We start from the raw sequence: 20,718 nt of genomic DNA on the forward strand, positions 1-20,718 counted from the left end.
GTCTGGGGGCTGCGTTTATGGGGACGACCTGACAGAGGGCATGGTCCGTACAAAACCGGAAACAATACATACATATATATATTATATACAGAGACGCAGTCCTGCAGAGGGCAGGATGGGGACACCGGCCAGAGAAACCGGAAGTGCCTACGGGCCCCACCTGCCTGGCCCCGCCCCCTCCATCTGCGAGGGCATAGGTGAAGTGCTTGAGCCGGGGCACTGAGACAGCCAGCTCTTTCGGGGATAGGGAAACGTCTGGAGACAGGAGGGGGAGAGGGAAGAAATACTGATAGATGGCATGGTCTATTTATAGGGGATGAGGAGAAGCCAAAAACCCAGGCTGGGGCAGGGACATGGGGGAGGGGCAAAATGAGAGATGGATTCTGAAAGGGGAGGGGGACCTGAGGGGGTCCTCACCTCCCTTGGTCCAAGCCCCAATTTGGGGTTAAAGTGAGGAAACGAGTCAATTTCACTTAGAAAGCAGGCTGTCAGCAGGGCAGCCCTGGTCTCCAAAAAGTTTAGTAAAATGTTGCCCTCCAGTCAAAACATTGGAAGGGTGTGGGTGTGGGTGAGTGAGGCTAAATCTCTGGTGTTAGTACAAGGCTTCCGTGTGTGGCCCTGGGCAGGGCAGGGCCTGGCTCAGTAAGAAATGTTTCTCTTGCCTAAGACCAGGTCTCTGCAGCCAGCCCCCTAAGCTGATTCCCTCTCTTCCCTAGAATTCCCAGGGCTGGACAGGAAACGATCCCAGAGAGGCCACAGAACAGTTCCAGGAAGAGGTTATGGCTATTTGGCACCAGGGAAGGGCAGGTGGGAGGCACAAGGAGAAATTGAGGGCTTCTGCCCCCCTTTCCCTACTCTTACTCCCCTTTTCCTGAAGGGTACATGAGAAATCAGTGCAGGGCCAGGCCCAGCCTCCAGGCTCTGGGGTGGACTCGATCCCTCCTGGGAGGGGAAACGGGGATGGGAGAAGGTATGGAGGCAACCCCTTCCAGTAGGAGGATCAGAATGAAACAGATAGCACAATGATGGGGGAGGGGGAGGGCCGAGAAGGTAGAATCTCAAGTCAAGAAGCCCTGTGGGCAGGGAGCAGCCTCCAGGTGGTGAAATGCTGGGAGAGCCCTCAGCCCCATTCCAATCCAGAGACAAAGGCTGGAGGTTGTAAAGTCTGGCAGTTTGGTCTGCAGGTCCTTGTGTCCATCCACCACCCAGGCCAGCCCTCAGCATCCCTCGGCCTCTGTCTCAGCCCCATGAAGTAAGAAGGAGGCCATCCTTCCAGCCACCTGTCTGCCCGGGGCCACCATAATGGGGCCTGTGATATGGGCCCTCTGGTCAATGAAGCTGGGGGAGGTGGGGCAGAGGGGTGGGGGAGTCGGGGCACCTGTCCCCAGGCTGGTAGGGGGTGGGGTGAAATATTGAGGACGGGAGGGAGGACAATGGGAGGGGTTAATTATTGTCTGGTCAAGGAAAGATTCCTGCTAAGTAGAATTGGAATTCCTCAGTGTTTGCAGGTTTCCTTCCAGTTCTGAGATCTGGAAAACAAAGGGGAGAGGGGGTCAGGCCTGGGCACCAGGCATGGGCCCCACTCCTCGTGTCCACTGGTGGGGACATGGCCCTGAGCTCTCAGCCAGCAGCATGACTGAGATCCAGAGTGGGTGCCAGATGGGGGCTTCCCTGCTGTTACCTCCCCAAGGCCCTGCCCCCAGGGCACCCTGGGCCTACCTTGTCCAGGAGCTTGTCCATCTCCTCCTTCCTAGCCAGCTCCGACTCCTCCAGAACCCGGCGCTGTGCAGTCTCCTTTTTCAGGAACTCGATCTCCCTGGTGGTCAGCGGGGGACAGATGGTGGGTAAGGGTATGTGGCCTGGCTTCCATGCGGGAAGTGTCAGGATTCTCAATCCTATCCTCAGCTCTACTGGGCAGCTCTGCCCTCTCCCTGTTCTCAGGTCAGGGAGGCCGAGGTATTCCCAAAGCCTCTGGGGTCTGGTCGTCATTCCGGGCCCAGGTACCCCCACCACGGGCTCTCCAACTTCTATGCTCCTCACCTCCCTACTCAGCTGGGGATGGGGAAGGACAGGGACAAAGGCCCCTCAGTGCCCCTCAAGCCCCGGGCCACATACTTCTGCTGGTAGTCCTTGATGAGGCGCTTGGCCTTGCTGTACTTGCGCTCCAGGGCCTGGTACTGGGCCTGGGTCTCCCGCAGGTGCTCATCCACAGCTTGGCACAGACTCTGGGCCTCCCCCCAGTAGCCCTCCAGCTTCTCCATGCGCTCCTTGTTCTCTTCCACACTCTGCTCCAGCTGGGCCTTCTCCACCCGCCACCGCCCCTTCTCCTGCTCCAGGCTCTGCAGCTGAGAGAGGAAGGAGTGGCCCTGGGTTGGTGGGGGCCCAAGGGAGCCCAGGAGCACCCCTATCTTTCACTGGGCCAGAACCGCCGGATGATTCTGCAGATATGGAGTCCACTGCCTCCTAACTACTCTTACTTGGCTGAACCTGAGACCTGAAACCGGAGAAGGAAGAGGTGGGACCTTGATCTCAGAGCTCCCAGCTGGAGTCCCTGACAATGTACCACACTTTGGCAGGGGGCCTGGGTTAGTCACTGATTAGCTCTGTGACTTGGGGCAAGGCAACTCTGTCTTAAGTCTCAGTCTTCTGATCTGTACAATGGGAGTGATGCCTGCCTTGCCACACTCACAAGGGCTACAGTGAGGTGGTAGATGTGAGAGAGCAGAGCAGGGGAAGGTCACCATGACCCTCTGTCCCCTCTGCACCTCTGGCCTACTGACCAGTCCCTGCTGCTGTGGTTTCGTGAACAATCCTGGCCCCTCTCCCAGCTCGCAGGCTATGCCCCTGCAGACCTCCCGGCCCCAACGGCTCAGGCTTGGGGCCTCTGTTCTCTCTCTCACAGCCCACACCCCATTTGTGCATTCAGAACCCTGAGTCCTGAGCTCCAGCCCAACATCACTTCCAACTCCTCACAGGCACCAGGCCCCCCACTCCGACCCCACCCACCCAAAGGTATTCCTCCTTCCTGTCCAGCCCACCTCTGTTCAAAGGTGCCATCCTCTCTCACCGTCACCCCAGTGCTCAGCCTCAAGCCCCTGCCAGCCCCTCCAACCTTGTTGGCTGCAAATGCCACTCGCTCTCTATGCCCCAGCCACACAGGCCTTCCTGAAGATCCTCAGGCTTGCCAGGCTCCCTCCTGGCACATAGCGTTTGCCCGTGCTGTTACCTCTGCCTGGAGTGTTCCCTTCTCCCCGCCCCCTTGCCTCATCATTTCCCACTAGGCTCACCCCTGGGTTCTCTGCTCAGAGTGTCACTTCCCCAGAGAAGTCTCCTAGAGCACCTCCAACAGCACAGTCCCCCCGCCCCCAAAATCAGGCCCTGCTGCTCTTAAGAGCTCAGTAACCCTGTCCTCTCCTACAAAGCCCATGTCAGTCTGTAACGATACAGTCACTGGTGCGCAGACTCAGAGCTGCCCAAGGGCAAGGACCAAATCTGCTTCTGCCCATCCCAGGGACTGGAATAGTGCTGGGCACCCCGCAGATGTTTACTGATTGAAAGCATGAACAGACCTTGGACTTACCCTGCCCCTTAATGCTCTGCGCCCCACCCAGGAACCTGGCCTGCCATCTCCACCTCAGAAATGCAGCTCCAACCCGGCCTTCCCTTCCGCACCCTCTGCCATAAGCTGGGCAGCCCTGGCCTGCACCTGCCTCCTAAGTTTACTGGCCTCCGAGTCCTGCCCACCTACCCTTGTGTCCCCCCACTTCACAGGCAGTGATCTTCCTCCTTACGGCCCCCATGTGGCCACAGGTCCAAGGCTAGAGTCCTTAGGGGGAAGTCAGGACACTGCTACGCCCACCCTGGCAGCCAGCTCTGCTCCTACATCGCCCACAGGAACAGCTGCTCCAGCCCACGGCCTCCTCCAAAGCCAGCCTCCGAGCTCAAGCTTGTCTCCTGCCAGCGAGCCTTTCCTCTGCCTCAGTCATCTAACCCCTCCCCCAGGCTCAGCTCCACACTCTCCTTTCTCCATGCACAGTAGGTGTAAACCCACACGTGGGCGTGCACACACGTGTACCTCGGTGTACCCTGTCCACATAGCTGTGTACCCCTGCTTCTCCCCACTACACTGAAAGCCCCACAGGAGTTAGAACTCCTAATGTCCTGGCCCAGCAGGGGCCCAATACAAGTTTTTTCATCTGAAGTCTGTGCATTTCCATGCCTGCAAGAGTTAGCACCCAACATGCTTGTGTGGGTGTCTGTCTGCGGTGCATATGCGTGACTGTGTATGTCATGTGTGCGTCACCATCTGGGAGTGTTAGCATCAGCACCTCGTGAGAAGGCACATGTCCTGTGACACTCTTCCTGCGCGATGGCCGTGCTTGTGTGTCCCGGATCAGAGCAATGCAGAGGGAGTCTACATATCCAGGGCGATGCACATGTGAAGCATAAATCCAGCATCTCCATGCTGTCTGCACTGAGTAGGTGTCTGGTGAATGGCTCTGTGGGTACTATGTGCCCGGGGTCCAGGCTGGCCTGTGCCTGTGAGTATCTCTGGGCAGTATGCATCTATCACTGGCCCTGTATGGAGAGGACTCATGTGGGACAGCATGGACAGAAGACATCTAGGATGTAAGTCAGTGTGCTTTGGGATAACAGCTAATTGTGCAACCTTTTATTGAGCACCTATGATGTGTCAGACACTGCATTAAGGACTTTCCATGGATTATCTCACTTCATCCTCACAAGGATCCTATGGTGTTGGCACTATTATTACCCCATTTTATAGATGAGAAGACTGAGGCACTGAGCAGCAAGTGAATGGTGGACAGACGGGTCCAGAGCTCGAGTTCTTTACACTGCCCTCTCTTGCCTAAGGACAGCTTGCCCTATACATGCTTGTGGGTAAAGGATGGTAGGCAAGTGTCAGTGTGCAGGTGTGAGGGTGGGGGATCATCCCTCCAGCCCTCAGACCCTGTTCCTCCCCCTTCCACACACTCCCCTCACCTTTCTTTTCAGCTGCTGGATCTCTGCCTCAGTCACAGCATGCTTGATCTGGAGCTGCGGGGGACAGGGGCAGGTGCTCAGTTCCCGGGGGGTTGGCAGAGAGCAGGTGGGATGCTGGCCCACCTTACCCTCCCCACCCCAGGACCCCCTCTTCCCACCTCCTTGAACTTGTGCACCAGCTTCTCGGGCTCCATGTCCACAGGGGACAAGGCATCCTCGTTCTCTGCCAACTCGAACACCTCGATGGCCATCTCGCCACCTGGGAACGTGGGGCTCAGCTCCTCATCCTCGTCAGTGGCGTACTCTCCGGTCTGCGAAGGAGAGAGGAGGCCATGCACCCTGCCCATCCCAGCCTTCCTCAGGCCTGACAGCCGGGGCTTAGACTGGCAACAGTCTGCCAATGTCAAACTGGGAGCCCCTGGGGGGTTTGGTTCATGTTCCCCCATCAGACTGGGGCCGTACCAGGCATGGTTTGTGTCTTCCCCTGAAGGCATGGGTAATTCCTCCATAAGAGAGACCCCTGAAGAAACAGCCTGTGCTCTCTCCCTCACACTAGGGGTCTCCTGAGGTCTGGAGCTGTCTCCTTCCTCAGATTATGTCCCCTGGGATTAGGGGCTATGCTGTCCCCTCAGAGTGGGGGGCTCTTTGAAGAACTCTATTTTCCTTGTAGGACCTTGTAGGAAGCCTCTCTGAAGAAAGAGGGTGTGACTCCTCCATTAGGGTTCCTGGAGGAAAGGGTCTGCATCACTTCCCTCAGACTGGGGGCTCCCCTAGGACAGGGAAGGGTGCTCTGGGCTTCTTCACAAGGCCTGGGAAAGCGGTGAAGGCAGAGGATGTCTGTAAAGCTCCATCCAGCCACCAGGGGGCGATGCCGCTGGCAGCCAGGCCAGGAGTCCCTACCTCCTCATCATCCTCCCCATACTGGGCGTATCTCTGCTCCATCATCTCTCGCTGCCATCGCTCCTGTTCCAGGGTCTGCTGAATTAGCTGAGCCACCTCGCTCTGCTCACCGGGGCGCTCCCGGCCAATCATAAACCTGCAGGGACACCAGTGTCATTCCTTTTGCCTCTCTCCTCAGCTGGGTTAACGTCACCATCCTCCCCGCTGGTGCTCCTCTCTCCACACCCAGGCCCTCCCAGGGGAGGTGAAATGAGAGGGCTGAGTCCAGAAGCTGCAGAATGTTAATAATGAATGGGGGAGCAGGGGGCCCTTATTGAGTTTCCTTCCCAGGAGAGGCAAAGGCCCACTGGCCAGTTTTGGGGGAGGGGTGATGCCAGCTAAACTTCAGTCTGGGCTGCAGGGGACGTGAGTTCAGGAGCTGCCAGTGCAGGGGCTCTGACCCCACCACGTGGGAGGAAACGAGGCAGGGGATGGCGAATGTGAACCACCCCGGCAGGGCAGGGCAGGGAAGGGGCTGTGGAGGGGTGTCTTGTATAGGCTCCAAGGCCCTGAGCTTCAGGAAGGGGCGGGATGATGGTGACTGGAGATTAGGATGGAAAGGAAATAGTGGAACTTCCAGGCACCAGCCCCTCCTCTCCGTGGCCACCCACATCCTGTTTCTCTCCACCACCCTTTCCTGGGGGCAGTGCCCCTCTTGGAGGGGGCAGGGAGTGATCCCTGAATGCTTTGCTAGAGAGGGACACAGGGAGCTTCTAGTACAATCCCCTTAATTGACAGGCTCAGGGAGAAAAGTGCTTCCAATCTGCATGGCATTCTCCCTGTACATCTTGGTTTTTCAATGAATGAGTCTGCACAGGCGGGGGGAAGAAGAGCCCAAGAGGCCAGTTTGGAGGTGTGGTGGAGAGTGGGCCTTGAAGCCCGAGTGCTGGTGGCCAGCAGCGGTCACGGGCTCAGGATGGGAAGGTATGGGCACAACAATTCCTTCGGGCAGGGACGCAGTGGGACCTCCTCTGTAAGTTGGGTCATGCAGAATCTTAACTGTGTGTGGGCAAATGGGCAGAGTGGCCGGATAAAGGCCGAGCCTCCTGCCTGCTCCCAGTCCCCACCTACCCCACCCTCCCGGCCCTCACCGCACGCGGCCCTTGGTGTTCCGGAGCACGGAGGCTGCAAAGCTCTGGGTCACTCCCACCAGACTGGTTCCGTCCACCTCCACCAGGAGGTCGTTCACCTGGATCCTAGGGGAGGTGACACTGGTTAGGCATCATGAGGGGATCTGTGGAGCTGGGGTAGAGGTGGCCCCTTCCCATTAGAAACTCAAGGCTCAGTCCCCCCAGGGACCTGGTACTTTGTCTACCTGCATAAAATGCATGAGGACTGAGGATCAGGTATCAGCCAGACCCATCTGTGTGTGCGCAGTGAGACCTGAGCAAGCAAAGTACACATATGTGTCCAGGACCAGGAGTAGCAGCAAGCTCCCTTCCCATGACAATCACACCGGACAGAGCAGTGTGACATCCAACAGAGATCACAACCGCCATGCACACTGGCAAGGCCCACGGCCCTCTTACACATACAAGTCTGCACAGACCTGGTCTGAAGATGACCTTCCAAATGTCTGCAACCTGCCTCACACACTCATGTTCACACTCTGTACCTCAGCGTCCTCTCACGCTGATACTGGCGCACAACCCCCAACAGTCCAGCTGTGCATCTGATGCCTGTTCTCCACACAAGGGGAGAGAAGGGGATGGTCCAGCATGCCCTGCTGAGAGGATGGAATGAGGGGACCCCCTTGAGCCCCAAGCCTTCTCACAGGGCTCCTATGTGGAAAGGGAGGACGTGGCCTACTGTAAACACTTCACATGCACATGCCTCACATGTGGGCACGAGCCTGTGGACACACTCTCTCACATGCACACGTACTCCCCAAATTGCCAACCAGGTGACCACGGGGAGGGTTCTGGAAAGTCCCAATGAGGAGGTAAGTGAAAGAGGAGGGACTATCATCTTCCTCTTCTCTGCCCCTCCCCCCCATGCCACCGGCGTTGCAGTGGGCAGAAGGCCTCTGATGGAGGCAATCCCACCTCTAGCAACATTAGCCCTCGCAGGGATACCCACTCACCTCTATCGCATGAGAGGGGTCTGTGTTGGAGGTAACACCACAAGGCACCCTTGATGTCAACCTTCAACTTATAACCCTGGCATGCCCTGAGCCCTTCCCACTTCCCTGTTGCGAGACACATACAGTGGAGATGTCCACAGAAGGGTCACTGGGCTTCCCAGGACTCCAGGATGTCCTTCCAGAACCTTCTGACCTAGAGATACCCCCTCTAGCTCGGATACAAAACACAGGCACACAACGACACACACAAGGAGCAGGTTTCTCTGCAGGCATACCTGCACCGTCCTTAGCCACACCACACACCTGGATCCCTCTGTTCTCTGGGCTCCAGCCACACTGCCTGCTTTTGGTCCCCTGCCTGGAACCTCCTGCACCTAATACTCCCTTTTGGCCTAGTTAACGTCTGCTCATCCTTCAGTTCTCAGCTGCAATGCCACTTCCTCCAAGAAGCCTTCCCTGATACCCAGAGAGGTCAAGCCCTCCTTTTTTTTTTTTAGGGCTGATGATCAGATTTTATTTACAATTTGCATCCTACATTTGGTCACTGGACATATCCCCACATTGCTCATTGTAAACAAAATACCTCAGCAGGAGGGAAGCACCATACTCTATGCGTGCTGTTGCTGTACAGACATTATTTTTTATTTTTCTATAAATACTATGATGGGAATCTTTATGCAGAAAGCCTTTCCTGCATTTAGGATTACTTTCTTAAGGCTCTGGTAAATATTGCCAAATTGCTTTCCCAAAGAGCGTGTACCAGCTACACTCAGGCAGTTGTATTGAGCTGCCCGGTACCAAAGGAAACTTAAGGTCGTAGCCACACTTGGGTGGGAGGTCAAGCCCTCCTTTTTATGCCTTCATGGCGCCCTGTATTTTTCCTCTATTTCACCATTTTCTGTGTCCACTTGAATGTCTGCCTCACCACACCACACCGCACCACACCGCATGCTTCCTAAGGGCAAGTATCTCATCGCTGACTCCCCAGGGCCTGGCACCAGCCCCAGGACAGAGTCAGGAATTAGATATTTGAGGAATGAAGGAGGGAATACTCAAATATCTCCACCAGGCACATAGTCTCCATGCTCATGCTCTCCCTACCATGGCCCCACACACACTCAGACACCCAAAACCAGCCCTCGTCTTCAGCACCACCCCCTAGAATGCAAGTTCACTGCTGTGGCCCCAGGCCTCGACCAGCACCTGGCACAGTATTGCTCCACCACCATCTGAGCCCCGCACAGGTCGTGGCCCAACCCGGCTCAGCGGCCCACCCGACAGATAATGGGAGGGAGAGGCGGTACCTGCCATCCCGATGGGCTGCACCGCCCTCAGTCACAGTCTTGACGAAGATGCCCAGCTTCTCCAGGCCCATGTCTGCCCCGGCCCCCATGCCGATGATGCTGATGCCCAAGCCCTCGGAGTCTGTGGAGCAGAGGGCAGTGAGATGGTGGGGGGCCATGGAGAAGGGGGAACAAGGAGGTCTAGCTCAGGGTTTGCAGGGGACAACGTGAAAGATGCGCTCCATCCCCAGCCCTCACTCTGGGGCATGGCCCCCCCTGCATGCTTAGGAGAGTCCCACAACTGGGGAAGGGATGCAGTTCTGTCTACCCTGTCTTTGCCAAGTCGACTAGAATGCTCTTGGGTCACTCCCTGCCCTCTGTCCACCCAAGGAATGGATGGGCAGCAGGGCCTGCTGAGGGTGACCCACGTGGGTGGGCCAGAGGCTACTGCGTGTGCACGTGCGGGCATGTGGAGGGATGCGGATGGAATCGGGGTGGCGGCAATGGGTTCACTCTTTTTTAAGCAATCTCATCCATACCCACAGCTTCAAAGACTTCCTGCTCTTCTCTCCCAGCTGCACCTCCCCTCCCATGGGCCTCTGACATCCAAAGTCATGGTCTTCCCCCACAAACTGGCTCTTCCTGTCTGCCACTCCCTCATGGGGCCTGGGAGTCACCCGGATTCCTCCCTCCCCTCACAGCCTCTGCCCAAGCCAAACCACCACCAGACCCTGCCGATCTACCTCCCAGGACCTCTCAGGTTACCCACTTCCCTCCCGCAAGGCCACCATCTTCTCCACACCAGCGGTCCTAGGATCCTTCTCCCCACAACACAGCCTGGAGTGGTCTTTCTTTTTTTAAACCTCACCTGAGGATATTCCACTGATTTTTAGAGAGAGTAGAAGAGAGAGGAAAAGACAGGGGAAATATCGATGTGAGAGAAACACGTCAATTGGTTGCCTCCTGCATGCACCTGGGCTGGGGAGGAGGTACATGCCCTTGACTGGAATCAAACCCGGGACCCTTAGGTCCACAGGCTGATGCTCTATCGGCCTGGAGAGGTCTTTCTAGAATACCTTTCCCACACCAGTCCATCTTAGGAAAAAGACAGTGTCCTTCGCATGGTCTCCGAGGCCTTGCTTACACACCCTTCTTCCCGTCGCTGTCCAAATCCAGCCAAGCCCGCCTTCTCTCTTCCCCCAAAACTCCCCTGAACTCCTTTTCAGAGCTCAACTCAAACATCACCTCCTTGGGGAACCCCCATCCCAAGTCTGGTCAGGTCTCCTGTAAAATGCTGTTATTTTAGCCCCTCCAGCCCTCCCCAGCACCTTTTACAGCGTATAAGGGCGTAGTGACTGTCCCATCCATGTCTGCCGCCCCCTTAGGTCTCCCATCATGTCTGGCCAACACAGTGCCCTTGGGAGCCTGGCAACTGAAGGAGCACATAAACTGGCAACTGAAGGAGCACATAAAATTGGTGGTGGGAGCCTGGGGCTAGACCGGAGTCTGTGTGGCTGTGGGTTGCCTACAGGGGCCCTGGGCAGAAGCTGGCACCAGAGAGGAGACCCACATAGCCTGGCCCTGGCCTCTCACCCTTTTCCAGCTCCACAGGGAACAGCTCCAACCTCTCCACCCGCTTCTCCAGCTCATACTCCGCAGAGGCTGCCATGGGATCCACGTCCTCGTTGCGACGATCGTAGTCCTCATTGGAGTAGGTGCTGAACACCTGGGGAGGGGGACACTTGTCAGAGGGCAAGGGCAGAACTGGCTTGGGGAGGCCAAGAGGGCAGGCTGTGCCACCCACTGATGCTCCCCTCCTACCAGAGGCCTCCTCCACCCGCTAGACAGGTTAAGGTCTCCCCCAGCCCAGGATAAGCCCAGCTTGGAGTGAAGGCCCTTCTAGTTCTGGAGTCCATGGGAGAGAAAGGGCCACAGCCTTGCCCAGTCCACACCATTATTCTCTTTTGCAACCCCAACAGTGTAAGCATGGCCCACAGTAGAAGGAAAGGAAGGGCTATGCTGGAGAAACTGCCAGACTCAGGAACCCAGGCCCCCAGGACAGAGAACGACCAACAGACAGGGGCAAGTAGCAAGTAAGAGATGAGGGAGAGCCAGGCCGAGGTGAGGGCAGATACAGACATGGACACAGAGGGCAGGGTAGCAGAAGGAACAGGCTGAGCAGGAGAGGGAAAGAGGAGGAGGGGAGATAGAATGGAGATGCTGGCAATGCCAGATGGGGAGAGAGGAGGGAGCCGTGTGAGACGCAGGGAGGGGGAGGGGAGCAGGAGACACAGAGATGGAGAGGATAGGGCTGACCTGAACCTGAAGTTGCAGCCAGGGTTGGGGAGGGAGGCAGGAAGGACCACCTCCACCCTCATGGGGGAAGAGCAGGCCCTCCACCTAAGGTGCCCCTCAGATGGTAGGAGCAGAGAGAACACCCATGGCCTTGCCTGCGGGCCTCAGTCTCCCTCCAGGACCACCGCTCTCTGAGGCAGGCCTTGGGGAGACGAGCAAACCCAGCCTTCGCGGTGGCCCCAAGGCCAGCTCAGCTCTGCCTTGTCCCCTGTGCCCCTCTGCTGTCTTCCTCTTCACAAGTCTCTCAGCTCAAAGGGGGTTCCCCAGCCCGGCCCTCCTCCAAGGAACCGAAGATAGGGCAGGGGCTGTGTGGGAGTGCCTGATTCTGGGCCCAGGCAGGGGAGCCCCCAGTGGGAGGTTAATAGCGCCATTTGGGGTACCATGACTTGTTCCTGCTTCACTGCCTGCAGCGACAGGTTGGCACCACTTGAAGCTTAGTGGGGGCGAGAATGGGTGGGAGCAGCTCTGTCAGATGACTGGGCCTGAGGAGCTGGAGTGGGGCGCTGCCTTCCCCGAGACCCCACCAGGCCACTCTCCTCCAGTACAGTGTCCCAGCAGCACGGGGCAGGCACAGCACTCTGGTGTCCCAGCTTTCATTTGGGCTCCTGTGTCCATCCCCCCAACCCCAGAAGCTCACTCCCAGGGGAAGCATGGCTGGGGAAGGGGAGCTATGTGGCCACTTAACTCATTGCCCTCAATTTCACAGCATCAGAGAAACCCAAGCTCAGGCCCTTAAAGCTCATCATCAATTGTGCAGCAGGCAGTTGGACTGCCCTCATGACATCTGGCCAGCAGCCTCCAAGGCCCTGGAGAGAGGACGACCCAGTCTGCACATGGTGCAAATGCCAGGCCCGCTGGCCCGGGTTAGCCAGTGGTAGGGCAAGATAAGACTGTGCCCAGCTGGGCTCTGGTGGGTGGGTCACCTGTGACTTTGTCCTCATTGCACACGTGTCCCAGGCCCTAGGACAAGAGCTGGTGTGAGCTGAGACCGGGCAAAGTGGGTTTGGCCCACTTTTGCATCTGAGTCAGGTTCCCTTCATCACCATCTTTGTGGTGGCCTGGGTCACCAAACCCCTCCCCCATGCAGTCTCATAGTGTGTGCACACACGCGCACACACACACACACACACACACACAGTGACCTCCAAAACACCCTCACAGCCTGTCCTGGGTTCCGCCCTCATCTTCTTTTCTCCATCTATTAAATCCTGCAGGAAACTTGGGCCTCAGGCTCAGAGGTCCCAGACCACCCCTCACATTGCCCACCATGATGTGGCCTGCCCTTCCCCCATGAGGGTGGAGGTGGTCCTTTCTGCCTCCCTCCCCCACCCTGGCCTCAACTTCAGGTTCAGGTCAGCCCTCACCTACCAGAGAGCCCTGGGCCCAGGTGACAATCTGGAACTGGGCTCTCTGTCCTCAGCAGAAGCCTCCACAAAGGCAATAATTGGGTCATCAGCGGGACACAGGCCCTGGACTTAGTATTGATGCAGAGTGGGGGCAGGGAGAGGGAAAAATGGGGAGTGCTGCCCAGGGCGGGGAGGAGGAAATCCCCAGCAAGGTCAAAAGTCAGACACAATAAGGCAGGACCACATGCCCCTGGCTCCCACACTCAGGCAGCAGCCGTCACCAGGGAGTTGGGGAGCACTGCTCCAAATCATGCGCTATTTTTTACCCCAAAATCAGGGTAAGGAGTCAAATATAGACAGTCAGAGGCCTAGGTCTGAAAGATCAAATTCCACCTCTGAGGGGATCAGGCAGCTCAGGGAACTGGTGGTGGTGGTAGGGGGGTTTCCTGACTTCCTCAGTGCCCCCACCCTTCCTTAGCATCCCAAGAAACACCATAATCCTCAGTTCCCTCCAGGATCTTATGGCTTCAGGAGGGAAAGAGGGTTGAGAAAGGACTTTAAGGTCGTAGCTGGGGAAGGGGCTGGCCTGGTGGGAATAGCATCTTCCAGGCCCTTTGATGAGAGGGACAGAGGTTAAGATACTCTGGCAAAGCGAGAGGAAGCTGGGCCAGCTTCAGTGTCCACCAGTAGTCATGGAAACTGCAAGCAAACAGACGAGGGTTTGACTAAGGAGGGGAGAGGCAGGGTCCAGGCCAAGAACAGTCCGGGCACCCCCATGCAGTGGACCTGGCCGCTGAACCAGGGGTAGTGAGAAAGGGCCATCTAGGCTGAATGTGCCAGTCAAAAGTGGGGGGTAGAAAAAAGGGGGAGGCGGCCTGAGGTTCTTCTGTCTCCCCAGCGGCTGCCCCCTCCCCCACACCAGCACTGCTCTGAGGAGCTCAGGGCACTGGCACAGTCTATAAAGAATCACCAAGAGCGGTGGTGTGGATGAGAGGGGACAAACTGAGACCTCCCGAAAGGGGCAGTTCCCATCCCTCTTTCAGGGCACCCAAAGAACATAGCCAAGAGCATTTAGGGCCTGCCAAGGCCTTGAGAGTCTGTCCTATTGAGCAGTCAAGAGCAAAGGCATGCCGGCTGCTGCCAGGTCCCCTGGGGGGGTTCCCAGCCCCACCCCCTGCTCCCTGGCCAGCTGAAGGCCTAGCCCCCTCAAGGGCCACACGAAGTACCTATTCCCTGTGGAACCCAACACTTCCCCCTGGCCCACCCAGACCCCAAGAAAGAGGGCCCCAGCACTGGCCTTCCCCCACCCCCAGGCACATGACCCAAGCCCGACTCACCCTCAAAGAACTGCTTCCCTCTTTCACTTCTGCAAAGCTGGGGTGGGGGCTACATACAAGGTGGAGTTAGGGCTATGGTCCCCTGTTCCTCAATTTTGGGAAGTTCCTGGCTCCTCCCTCCCACATCCTAAACAGCTCCTACATAGGGGGAGTCAAAGGGGGGTTTCCAAGCTCCCCTGACCCTCTCCTGCCCAGAGCTGGATAAGGACAAATATGGGGAGGCTTTCCTGTGGACACACACACACACACACACACACACACACCTTCCCACCACCAAGCCTTTGCCTCTGGCACCTCTGGAGGAAGAATGACTGGGAATGGAAGGGAAAGCAGGTGCCCCAGGACCCATGGGGGGAACGGGACAGGGAGGGGTGCAGCGTGAGCTCTGGGCGGGGCAGCAGACAGAACCTGAGGGCAGGTCCAGGCAGGCCACCCCAGTCTCAGGCCTGAAAATCCTCCCCTTCTGACAAACAGCTGGAACTCCCCCACGCCCCCTCAGGGTGGTAACTTCTGGGAAGGGGGCTGAGTGGCAGGGGCTGACTCAGCCTGCCAAACTCCACGGGCGAAGTGGGGGCGACAGCGTGCACGTGGCAGGGGCGGCGCGGGGCGGGGAGGGGGGTCACTTACTTGGATGGGCGCCGTACTGAAATGGATCTTCCGGCTTGGAACCGGGTCCTCTTCCTCCGATAGCCCCGGGATCTCCATGCACCCCGACTCGGGCTCATAGGGGGGCTCCCCATCCTCCTCGTCGTCTTCATCGTCCTCCTCCAGGGCACTGCCCCCGGAGTCCTCCCCCAGCCCGCTGTAGGCGCTCACGTCCACCAAGTCTGCCTCGGAGAAGTCCTCCTTCTTGGACTCATCCGCCTCCTCCGGGGCCATATCTGGGGCCCGGCCATTGCCCACCCCTCTCTCGGGCGCCCCCACGGTCGCCGCCTCTTCCTCGGGGGCCACTGGGGCCTTCGGCTCTTCGGGTGTGGGGCTGGCTGCGGTGGCCAAGGTGCTGCCATTCTCCAAGGCCGCGTGGACTGTCACCTCCGCCTGGATCACCTCCCCAGGCGCCGCCTCGGCCTCCGACTCCCCGCTCTCCTCCACCTCCACCGGCTTGATCTTGCGCACCTCCCGGGGCTTGGGGGGCGGCCGGGCGGGGGCCACTCGGTGCTGCGGGGGCTGCTGCCCTCCGGGGCCGCGCTCTTTCTCGGCGGGGGCATCCCCCGACGGGGCGGGCGGCGGAGGCGGCGGCTGGAACACCCGGGACCGCTTACTGACCAGCTTCGAGTTGACCTGGGGCGCCCCGGCGGCCGTGGCCCTGGGGAGCCCGGGCCCGCGGTGGGGGCCGGTCCTGGAGTCGGCCTTCTCAAAGACGGCGCTGAGCTGGCTGACCGTCGGCGACACGGCGTCGGCGTCCAGCTTGTCCAGGGCCTCGGTGCTGCCGTTAAAGCGCACCACGACGTCCAGCTTCCGGTCCTGCAGGCCGGCGCGCTCCTGCCGCAGCAGCCGCCGCGTCGCCGCCTCCTTGTCGCCGCCCGCGGCCGGGACGCTCCGTTCGAACAGCTTCCGCGTCTCCTGCAGCCGGGACGGCGGGTGAGGCGGCGGCGCGGGCTGCGCGGAGGGCGCGGGCTTGGAGTCGAAGCGGCTCACGCGCTCGGACACGCTGGTGCCCAGCTTGAGCAGGGCGCTGTGGTCCACGTTCTCGTTCAGGCTGCTGGCCCTCGGCAGCGACAGGCGCACGCCGCGCTCGGGCGCCCGCGGGGCCTCGGTGGGGCCCGCGGCGCCGACCGCCTCACCCGGCGGCCCCGCCGTGGTGCCCATCTGCAGGAACATACTTTTGATGCGGTGGACGTTGGAGCCATATTTCTTGTGGTGGGCTGCCTTGGGTGCCTCGTCGGGCCCGGGCGCGTCGGGCGGCTTCAGCGCCTGGATGCCCGCCTCGTAGGCGCTGCGGTGCGGGGAGGCGCTCCGGAGGGGACCCCCGGGCCCCCGCGGCTCCGTCTTCATCATGATGGGGGGAGCCGGGTTCGCATGCCCCCGCTCCCCGCTCCCCCGCTCCAACAGGCGGCTGGCCAAGTCGGAACCACCGCCCCCTCCCCCCCCCAGAAAAGAAACCCCCGAAAGGCCTTTTTATAGGCTCCCCCCAAAACCAAGCTGCCAAAGACAGTTAAGGCCGCTTAAAAAAAAGGGGGGGGATCTCCGAGCCCCCCGTGTGGGTCGTCTCCACCAATCAAGCTGCCAAAGACAGCCAACCCCTCTTCCAAAGCTCGAGCGGCCTGGTCCGGTCGCCCCCAACCAAATTCGAAAAGCGGCGGCGGGGCCGGTGGGACCGCACGCCCTGCCCGCGAAGCAGCGGCGGAGGCGCCGGCTCACATCGTCCGAGGCGGTGTCAGCGGGGCTGGCAGCCCGGGTGTCCCCCACTCCGGCCAGGGACCTTGGCTCTCGGGGGGCCCGGCACCCCGGTGCCCATGGCTGCTCGGCCAGCCCGGGCCGTTCTGCCGCCGCGCCACCCTCCCTCCCTCCCTCCCCCCCGCGCCCCGATCCTCGGTCTTTCTCTGGCTCAGCCCGAGCGGCGGCTGCCGGAGACCGAGCGGCTGCCCTTCTCGCCGCCGCCGCTGGGGAACTGGCACCTCTGGGTCCTAGAGGGATCGGATTTCCGGGGCCGGCGCCTGTGAGCCCTCCTCTTCCCCTCCACTCCAATGTGTCCCCTCCCGATCCCACGCCTGTCTCACGCCGGCAGCCTTCCGTTGACCCCAGGCCCTGGCCAGTCTTCTTAAACGCTTCCATCCCAACCTCTGACTGCGGCTTATCACAGCCCACTAACCGCACCTCCACTATATAGTGGGGGGAGGCAATCCAACCACAGTGGTCTCAGTGCCGCCCCTTTCCACCCCCAAAGTGAAGAGAGTTCAGTGGGGAGGGGCAAAGGATTATTTCCTTGAAGGTCTTTGAGCTCCCTGGCATCGTTCAAGGCCATCAACCTCAAAGTCGCTCTGGGATTTTAAATGTTTGAAAATTCAGATTTGGGGGCCCTCCCCAAACTTTGTGAAGTAGAAGCTCAGCAGCCTGCCCCAGGAATCTGCATTTTCACAAGCTCCCACGGGGAACCTTGGGACCTACCCTCTAGGTGTGAAACCTTGGCCCCGAGTTGCTGGCCTTCTGGTGGAGGAGGAAGGGGACTGGAGAAAGAAAATGGTCCTCCCCCAAGTGGGCCTTGTCCCTGGGGAAGTCTGAAGGGGTTGTCCTGTCACCGGCCTGCTCTGCACCCAGGCTGGAAGGGAGGAAGCAGGTCCCTGTCTTCATGCCCCTGCTGGGTGATCTTCTCAAAAAGGAAGATGTTTTGGAGAAACAATTCTGGAGGCCCGCACCAACGCTTCACCAGGTTTGGGTCTCTGCTCTAAAAGGATCCTGGCCACTGTGTGCAAGTGTGTGCGGGGAGGAAGGCCAAAGAGTGGCAGTGACCTAGGCATCCTCTCTCTTAGCACCCCAGAAAGATGTTTTGATGCTCCCTCACATCACCACCCTCCTCTCCCCCCCTCCCCCACACTTGCAAACAAGGGGCCTGGGGTTGCCCTCTACTCCTCTCCAGCTTCCAGTGCCTGGGAGAGGAGGGCCACCCTCTAACCGTGACAGGTCCAGATGCACTGCTTCACTCCACAGATCTCAGAAAATGATGAACATTGTGGACCCTAGGACCCAGAGAACAACTCAGGCACAAAGCCTCCCCCCACTCCCAGCTGCTTCCTGCATCTCGGGCCTTCCTGCGGCCTCCTCCCCCGCCCTCTTCCCTTCCATCCTCTTCCTCTTCTTCCCAATCTCCCAGTCTCCCCCTCCCCCTTGCCTAGAAGGGCTATCAAAGGGAACCTTTCCGCCCCTGCCCTGTAGGTGTATGTGTGAGGGTTTTGTGGGATGGAAACCGGTTAGCACGTGTAAAAGAGCGTGGGGGGATGGGGTGTGGGAAGCCGCCTGGGAACCCTGGATATTGGGACAGGGAGGGGCCAGGAACCACAGGACTGGATCGTGAGGCTGGCGAGCCTCAGACTAAGTGAGAAGGAAGATTTGGGTTCCCAGCTGGAGCCGGAAATGAACCCAGACCTCAGGCTTCCCAAGGCCACCTGCCTCTTCTCTGCCCAGCTGGTCAGGAAACTCCCCTCCCCAGTGTTACACTTTGGCATGGCATAGGGCAGAGTGAAGACGCCAACCCCAATCTCCCCTCCCTCCTAATCCGTCTGAAAAGACTGCTTTCAGGAACAAGCTTTGGGACTTGGGTTTCTAAGCTCAAGTCTGGGGTTTGGCAAAGTCCCCTCCTGCCCCCCAACCCCAGTGTGGAAGTGAGCGAGATAGAAATCTCACCTAGCCGGGGTTGGGGGTTTGGGCAGTGTCCTCAGAAACTCTGTGTGAATTGGAGGAGGTCGAAGGTCCCAGGGTGTTCTGCCCAGAATCTCCCACACCCGTGGGTGAGTCATCTTAGCTGGTCCCAGCCCAAGGGGTTTGTGCCCACGCTTCTGGCCAGGTGGGGAAGACAGCTCCTAAGGGTGGGAGGAGGAGCCGAGGACCAGCGTTCAGGCCCAGGGACCCTAGGACCCCAACAACATCTTCAGCAGCACCTTGGGTTGAACTAGAATTCTTGGGATGCTTGGGTCCCCCCTGTCTTGAGACTTTCAAAAGTGAAATCCCTTTAAGGGCTCAGGGATGCCGGAGGGTGGAGCCAGCCCAGAGCTTGGATGACAGAGGCTAATGAGTGGGATTATTATTTCATGGGCTCCTGGTTAGCTCAATGACACCCCCAGCCAGAATTCCCCAAGAAGCTTTTATTGAGCAATAAGTGCTTTCCCATCACTCCTTCCTTCCCTGAAGTCAGGCACCAAGCCTGTTGGCCTGGGAGATTTGTCTCCATCCCCTCCCCGCCTGCCTGGAGCAGGACTTTTCTGGCCACATCTCCCCACTATGCCTAAGGCTGAGGAGGACTATTACGTTAGGGAGGGTTTAAATCTAATTTTTATTCCTCAGGTTGTGGTCCTCACCTGTGTCCTCCAGTTCAGAACCCCAGGGTAATATAACCATGCTTTCTTTTTTTCATTGTCCTTTGTGGAGGGGGCCTTGATGGCCAAGTTGCCTGGTGGTCTTTGAATAGACGTTCATTCCTTACCTTTGCCCTGGAAGAGAGGGTGGAGTGGTTCCCCTAGTTGACCCTGGAGCTAAGCTGTTAGAGTTCAAATCCTGGCTCCACCACTTACTAGCTGTGTGACCTTGGACAAGTCACTTAGCCTCTCTGTGCTCTGAGAGGATAAACAGAGGGAAAAGTGGCTGGGTGTATGGGGAAGGTGATGCCTTTCACAGTCCTTGCTGAAAAGGCTGAGGCTTCTATGGGGAGAGATAATACACCTCCTACTCTCTTCTTGATGAAGCCCCTCCCTATTTTCCCACCTACGGACAAATCTGACAAGGATCCTCAGACCTGTTCCTTGAGGCTTGCTGGTTTTAAACACTAGGTGTAACTGTAAAGACTGGTGATGATGCAGGCAGAGATCTGATTGGTGATAAGTACCAAACCCTTAGCGCCCTGGGCTCAGGCCCCAGCTGGGTGCCAAGGCTGGCTTCCCTTCCCTGCCCTGGGGCCTTGAGACTCAGCCTCTGAAAGTGGTGTTTCCCTGGCCATGATCATCTGATCAGAGGCTGGCCTTCAGCCCTTTTATGTTGAGTGGGTGGTTCCTGCCCCAATCACTCTCCTTTATCTGTTCTCCTCTGCTAGGGACTTGGGCTGCTATGAGAAGGCTGTCAAGGTGTTATGTGTATGTGTATGTGTATGTGCTTGATATCCCGAACTCAAATCCAGGATGTCAGTGGATTTGATGGCCCTTGGCCAACCCTGCCCCAAGGGGAATGAGGAAGGCTGAGATGTGGAGAGAAAAGTGACTTAGCCAGTTTTGAAGGAAAGAGTCCAGGCTAGGGTTCAGAAGTCTGACTTGAGTCCTAGCTCCTCTACCCATTTGCTCAGTGACCTTGAACTAGTCCTTTCTACTCTCAAAGCCCCTATTTCCTCAAAATGCTTAATTGGGATGTCTGAGTGTGTCTCCTGAGATCTGGATCCTGGGTCTCCCCCACTCAGTGTGGGGCAGAGCAGAGCATCTGGCTTTGAAGCCAGATCTTCATTAGAACCCCCAACCTGCCACTTCCCAGTTAAGGGACTTCAAATTCCGCACCATCAAATTGAGATAATACACTGACCTCATAGGGTTACGGGGGTTAAATAGGTTTGACATGCATACAGCATTTAAAATAGCTTCTAACACGGAGTAGGAGCTTGGTGTTGGCTGTCATTGATGGCATGTGACTCTGCACAGGGATGAGTGTATCTGTACACGTGCTCATGTATGGGGCAG

General features: G+C 58.3%; 1 protein-coding gene across 1 annotated transcript; it reads right to left on the reverse strand.

The window, feature by feature from the left end:
- On the reverse strand, positions 1-16,428 carry PPP1R9B (protein phosphatase 1 regulatory subunit 9B). The gene is made up of 10 exons (XM_080680318.1): positions 14,975-16,428; positions 10,903-11,035; positions 9,331-9,451; positions 7,035-7,139; positions 5,905-6,040; positions 5,163-5,315; positions 5,005-5,058; positions 2,116-2,345; positions 1,720-1,816; positions 1-1,529 (listed from the first exon to the last, which is right to left on the reverse strand). Exons 1-10 carry the CDS (start codon positions 16,343-16,345, stop codon positions 1,476-1,478), a joined length of 2,454 nt encoding a protein of 817 aa, XP_080536444.1. The 5' UTR covers positions 16,346-16,428; the 3' UTR covers positions 1-1,475.
- Between the last annotated feature and the right edge of the window lie 4,290 nt (positions 16,429-20,718).

This window comes from Plecotus auritus (assembly GCF_963455305.1).
Source record: "Plecotus auritus genome assembly, chromosome: 7".
Lineage (NCBI taxonomy): Eukaryota > Metazoa > Chordata > Mammalia > Chiroptera > Vespertilionidae > Plecotus > Plecotus auritus.

Excerpts from the sequence above, each read along its gene's own strand:
- PPP1R9B (XM_080680318.1), bottom strand. The coding sequence starts at position 16,345 with ATGATGAAGACGGAGCCGCGGGGGCCCGGGGGTCCCCTCCGGAGCGCC. Across the intron at positions 5,059-5,162 it reads TGGTGCACAAGTTCAAGGAG|CTCCAGATCAAGCATGCTGT; the intron begins GTGGGAAGAGGG and ends TGTCCCCCGCAG. Across the intron at positions 1,817-2,115 it reads ATCAAGGACTACCAGCAGAA|GGAGATCGAGTTCCTGAAAA; the intron begins GTATGTGGCCCG and ends GCTGACCACCAG.